Source organism: Eucyclogobius newberryi, unplaced genomic scaffold (assembly GCF_026437365.1).
Source record: "Eucyclogobius newberryi isolate DKJ021-1_F unplaced genomic scaffold, fEucNew1.0.hap1 SCAF_18, whole genome shotgun sequence".
Classification (NCBI taxonomy): domain Eukaryota; kingdom Metazoa; phylum Chordata; class Actinopteri; order Gobiiformes; family Gobiidae; genus Eucyclogobius; species Eucyclogobius newberryi.
Window position 1 is genome coordinate 5,417,519 of NW_027315812.1, and position 6,187 is coordinate 5,423,705.

The following is a 6,187-nucleotide window of genomic DNA, read 5'->3' on the forward strand; positions in this document are numbered from 1 at the left end:
CGCCATAAGAAGGAATTAGACGCCGGTTAAAAGGAAATAATACGTCCCTTTCTTTGCATTTTTAAGTCGTTTGCGAAGTGCCGCTCGTTTCTGTGTGAAAAGGTTTTTTTGGAGTCGGGATTCAAAGCGGACGAAACTACTTTTATTTTCTTTTTGTTCGTCGCCGCCGCCGGTTTTTCTTCGTCTAATTTATGATCGGGAACGAGAAAGTGCGACGAGCGCGGTTCACGAGGGAGAGTTGGCGAGTATTAAGTGAAGACATTTACCGTTTCAGGAAAAGGGGAAAAGTCCAACGTTTAATGAGGGTCAAAGTGGAAGTGGCGGTTTTAGCCAATGAAACGACTCAAACGGATATGAAACTGTATGAAACCCAAACTCTTGTGTCATTTAAACTTGTGGAAGTATTTGTTAATTTTAAAGTAGAAATACTCGACTTTATCCTTGTCAATTCAAGGAATATCTCCCTCCTCTCCCCCTCCTCTCCCTCCTCTCTCCCTCCTCTTTCTCCCTTCCCTGCTCTCTCTCTCCCTCCTCTCCCTCCTCTCTCCCTCCTCTCTCCCTCCTCTCCCTCCTCTCTCCCTCCTCTCTCTCTCCTCTCTCCCTTCCCCCCTCTCTCCCTCCTCTCTCCCTCCTCTCCCTCCTCTCTCCCTCCTCTCTCCCTCCTCTCCCTCCTCTCTCCCTCCTCTCTCCCTCCTCTTTCTCCCTTCCCTGCTCTCTCTCTCCCTCCTCTCCCTCCTCTCTCCCTCCTCTCTCCCTCCTCTCCCTCCTCTCTCCCTCCTCTCTCCCTCCTCTCTCCCTCCTCTCCCTCCTCTCTCCCTCCTCTCTCTCTCCTCTCTCCCTTCCCTCCTCTCTCCCTCCTCTCTCCCTCCTCTCCCTCCTCTCTCGCCCTTCCCTGCTCTCTCTCTCCTCTCTCCCTCCTCCTCTCCCTCCTCTCTCTCCTCTCTCCCTCCTCTCTCTCTCCTCTCTCCCTTCCCTCCTCTCTCCCTCCTCTCCCTCCTCTCTCCCTCCTCTCTCGCCCTTCCCTGCTCTCTCCCTCCTCTCTCCCTCCTCTCTCCCTCCTCACTCGCCCTTCCCTGCTCTCTCTCTCCTCTCTCCCTCCTCTCTCTCTCCTCTCTCTCCCTCCTCTCTCCCTCCTCTCTCTCTCCTCTCTCTCCCTCCTCTCTCCCTCCTCTCTCTCTCTCCTCTCTCCCTCCTTTCTCCTCTTTTTAGAGCTGCACCTACTGATTATTTTAGTAATCCAGTTATTGATTTTCATTGATTAATCGAGGAATCCATTTTTCTGCAAATATGTACACTTTAATGTCGGTGTAATCCCTCATTCGTCCAGGCGTGTTCCATAGTAGAAAAAGCTTCAGTTGTAGTCATCTGGACTCAGTTTGAAAAAATAGACGTTTCGACTCTCATCCAAGAGTCATTGTCAATAACAGAATTTAGGTCGAGAACTCCGATATTAATACTGTTCTGTGGTAAGACCCGCCCATTGGGAGGAGCCTTCCTGAAGTAGAAAGAGTTGTTTGTTTCAACAGAAACTCCCCCTTGTATCTACCGAGCTAGCCTATTCAGAATCTTAATGGGCTATTAGAAACCTCTTTGTCTTTGTGAGACCCTGGCTCAACCACCCTGAGTACCTGATTAGCATCTGAATGTCCTCTACCTTTCCAGGGGTTCAGTAACCCATTATAAATAACAGGAAGATGAAACCTTAGCCCTCCATTTCTGTTTAAAGAAGGTTTTTCTTTTTTAACAAAAATAGCTTCCTTGACTCCTCTTTCAAACCATCTTTTCTCCCTGCTTAAAACCTTCACCTCACCGTCTTCAAACGAGTGATTAGAGGCTTCAAGATGGAGATGCACGGCACTCTGAGGTCCTGAACTAGTATTTCTTCTGTGCTGATAAAGCCTCTTGTGTAGAGGCTGTTTAGTCTCACTATGTAACGTTCTTTACAACTTTCTTCACTGCATTGGATCGAATAAACTACATTGCTCTGTTTTTGAGTCGGCAACTTGTCCTTAGGGTGAACCAGTTTTTGTCTTAAAGTGTTTCCTGGTTTAAAATAAACAGGGACTTTGTGTTGTCTAAAAATTCTCTGCAGTTTTTCCGACAGGCCAGACACATAAGGGATAGAAACACCCTTCCTTCTCTGTTCAGTTTCCCTTTTGTCCTGCTTCTTGGTTCTCTTCACTCTGTTGAGGGCCCAAGCAGGGTAACCAGCTGTAAAGAACGTTACATAGGTGAGACAAAACAGCCTCTACACAAGAGGCTTTATCAGCACAGAAGAAATACAAGTTCAGGACCTCAGAGTGCCGTGCATCTCCATCTTGAAGCCTCTAATCACTCGTTTGAAGACGGTGAGGTGAAGGTTTTAAGCAGGGAGAAAAGATGGTTTGAAAGAGGAGTCAAGGAAGCTACTTTTGTTAAAAAAGAAAGACCTTCTTTAAACAGAAATGGAGGGCTTAGGTTTAATCTTCCTGTTATTTATAATGGGTTACTGAACCCCTGGAAAGGTAGAGGACCAGGACATTTAGATGCTAATCAGGTACTCAGGGTGGTTGAGCCAGGGTCTCACAAAGACAAAGAGGATTCTAATAGCCCATTAAGATTCTCAATAGGCTAGCTCAGTAGATACAAGGGGGAGTTTCTGTTGAAACAAACAACTCTTTCTACTTCAGGAAGGCTCCGCCCAATGGGCGGGTCTTACCACAGAATAGTATAAATATCGGAGTTCTCGACCTAAATTCTTTTATTGACAATGACTCTTGGATGAGAGTCGAAACGTCTTTTTTTTCAAACTGAGTCCAGATGACTACAACTGAAGCTTTTTCTACTATGTACACTTTAATCTAGATAAATACTTCCTAATTCATGCACATTATTGGCACTTTTTCCAGTTTACTTTTGCCCTTTTACAAAAGATTGAACAATGTTTTTGTTCTAGTTGAAACGGAAGGTCGAGATAATAACTCACATTACACGCTCTAAATTAACTTGTTCCTTGTGTATTTCCTGTGACTTTAAGGCCGGTGGGGAGGCGTTCTGGCGGAGTGATATTGGCGTGTAAAGTGCCTGGTCAGGTCTATGTGTCCGTCACGCTCCCGTGTTCTCATCAGAGACTTACACGCAAACACGGCCGAGCTTAACTCGGAAAACTCCTGACTCCCGGCAACGTGACTTTATTTTACACTTTTGAACGTCTTTGGTGTTTATGAGTTTATATTTAACCAGGACTAGAATTAGACCAGGAACGAACTGTGATCCTGAGATTTTCTACAGATTTGTCCTCTTTTCTCCACAAAAAGCTGCTCGATTAGTGTAAAACTATCATTTACATTTAAATCGGGCGTGAAGTCGAAAGGAGAAAAACATAAAAACCTGTCGCTAAACGCTATTTCAATCACCAAAACCAACAGAAGAGCGTTTTCTGATCATAACCTTGTTCTTCTTCTCTCCCTTTTCCCCTCTTCTCTCCCTTTTCCCCTCTTCTCTCCGTCGTTTCCAGATAACTTCCCTCAGATGGCCCATCAGAAGCGCTTCATCGAGCGCAAATACCGACAGGAGCTGAAGGAAATGAGACGAGAGCGCGAGCGGCAGGAGCGGGACAGCGACGACACGGAGGAGGGCGGCGGCAGGAAGTGAGGGGCGGCGGCAGGAAGTGAGGGGCGGCGGCAGGAAGTCAAGGACGGCGCGGAGGAGGGCGGCCGGCAGGAAGTGAGGGGCGGTGGCAGGAAGTGAAGGACAGCGACGACGCGAAGGAAGAAAGTGAGGGACGACAACGACGACAGAGGAAGGAAGTAAGGGAAAGCCACGAAACAGGAAGGAAGTGAGGGATGGCGACGACACAGAGGAAGGAAGTGAGGGACGGCGACGACACAGAGGAAGGAAGTGAGGGACGACGACGACGACAGAGGAAGGAAGTGAGGGAAAGCCACAAAACAGGAAGGAAGTGAGGGACAGCGGCGACGCAGAGGAAGACAGCAGCAGGAAGTGAGGGACAAAAGCAGGCGACTGGCACCAATCAGGACTCGGTTTAGTCAAGAACGAGCCTGGACCAATGAGGAGAGGTTTGTTAGAATGAATACTGTGATGAAAGTATTCACCGTAATAAAACCCTGTGTTTAATACAGTTTTAAAATATTTCCGTGCCGTGATTTTCGCTCTTCGTGAGGTTTTTCGTATTCGTAGCAACTTCAGGAATGATTGTCCGAATAAATAAAATGTCAAATAAAGTGTCAAATGTAAGTTTATTCTGCCAGTTTCTTTCCTCAGCTGTTTTCACTGTGCGACAGGAGAAATGCCCCCTCGTCCCGGTTTACAGTCAGTATTTATATAAGAATATTCAAAATAACAAAATAAACTCAATCTAACTAAACAAGTCCAGAGAGAAAAGGTCAAATATATAAAAATAAATGAATAAATTAAAGCACATACAGAATTATTATTATTATTTTTTTTCCATGTTCATCTGTCAAAAAACAAACAAAAAAAATATATTTCCCGTATTTCAACCGCCTTTCTCTTTGGCTCAAGTATAAACTTAATTTGTGTTTTTTTTTACTACAGCCCCGCCCACTTTAAAGGACACGTATTTAAGGTTCTCACATAATCAAAAACACAGCTTCAAATTTTGTCAAAGGTGGAGATCCATCATCATCTGAACATTTCTGACTCTAATCACGTTCCTTACAGCTGCTTATCGTTTTAAGTTCCAACGCAAAGACATAACACGACAAACGCTGCAGCAAATGTGTCCTTTAATGTATCTGTAGTGAACTTTAAATATAATTAATCTACTAAACGACTGAATTTTATGTGAAAATCTGTCAAAAGAAAAGAAAAAGATGTTCTTGCTTTCCCTGGCATGTTCTACACTTCGGCTTTACACTTGCGTATCCCACGGCGACGAGCACGTGACAGCGCCAGGCCAGGTTACAGGTCCGATCTGTGGAGAGACGACTTCGCTCACTACGTTTGTCAAGGTGTTTTTGACCATTAAAAGATACAAGACGAGTTTAAAGTCCTCTGCGGAACATTCCGGCTCAAACATTCTCCGCGAGACGAAGCGGAAAAGTTACACGGAGCAGCTTTAATAACGTCCGTCACATCCGTCCGTCACAAACCAGCCGCGCTCCTCTTTTCCTAGACCTTCTTTCTCGCACGCGATTGGCCGCCGCAGATCTTAATTATAGATAGTCTAATTACCGCGTTCCCTGTCGCCGCGGGAACAAAGGCGTGGATTTGCCGTCGCGTTTGAGGCGCGGGTTAGCGGAGGGTTTGTGCGCGGAACGCCTCCAGAAATGAGACGTGAAATGAATCCGATGGCGCGATATCGTGAGGCGAAGTCGACGCTCAAGGTAAGAACGATTTCAAACTGGAATGTATAAACCTGTGACGTAGTAGTTTTATTACGCTTTTCTGTCCACGTTCTCCGAAAAGTCCAGCTCGTGAAGCGTTTATGCAGCACATCGATGGAACAAAGTATGAACGTCTGTTATTTGTGCTTTTGTGTTGCTTTTACCGTATTTTCCGGACTATAAGTCGCACCTTTTTTCATCTTTTTGGCCGGAGTGCGACTTTTATATATTATTCATTATTTTCACACTTACAACCACAAGAGGGCGCTCTCGGCTCTAAGCGACGCAGAAGAAGAATCTGCACTTCCTCTTCCTCTGGAGTTTGTGGAGTTGTTTAGAAGTGACACAGAGGAAGAAGAATTCAGTGGATTTAGTGATTTGGGGTAAAACTGATGCTTTGCTAAACTTGTTAGCATGTTCTTTATGCTATAGTTATCTGTTAGCATGTTCTTTATGCTATAGTTATCTGAATAACTGTTCATATGTTACGTGAACATACCAGACACTTACCACAGTTCTGTCTGTGCCTCATGTAGCTGAAGGTGTTAGCGTTAGCATACCTCATGTAGCTGAAGGTGTTAGCGTTAGCATACGTCATGTAGCTGAAGGTGTTAGCGTTAGCATACGTCATGTAGCTGAAGGTGTTAGCATTAGCATACATCATGTAGCTGAAGTTGTTAGCATTAGCATACGTCATGTAGCTGAAGTTGTTAGCATTAGCATACGTACACCTATTCACCATGTTCTCTCATCTGTTATTATTTTAAACTGCATTTACAGATCAAATGTCTGTTCTTGGTCTTAGATTTGATCAAATAAATCAAAAATGAGACTTACAT

At 45.0% G+C, this 6,187-nt stretch overlaps 1 protein-coding gene across 1 annotated transcript in view; it reads left to right on the forward strand.

Annotated features, from left to right (window-relative positions):
- drosha (drosha ribonuclease III) overlaps positions 1–4,068 on the forward strand; it is a 210,482-nt gene extending 206,414 nt beyond the window's left edge. Inside the window, exon 32 of the mRNA XM_072450415.1 lies at positions 3,497–4,068. Within this exon, the coding sequence (XP_072306516.1) occupies positions 3,497–3,633 (137 nt within the window). The 3' untranslated portion in view covers positions 3,634–4,068. The remainder of the gene's footprint in view (positions 1–3,496) is intronic.
- Positions 4,069–6,187: the final 2,119 nt, after the last annotated feature.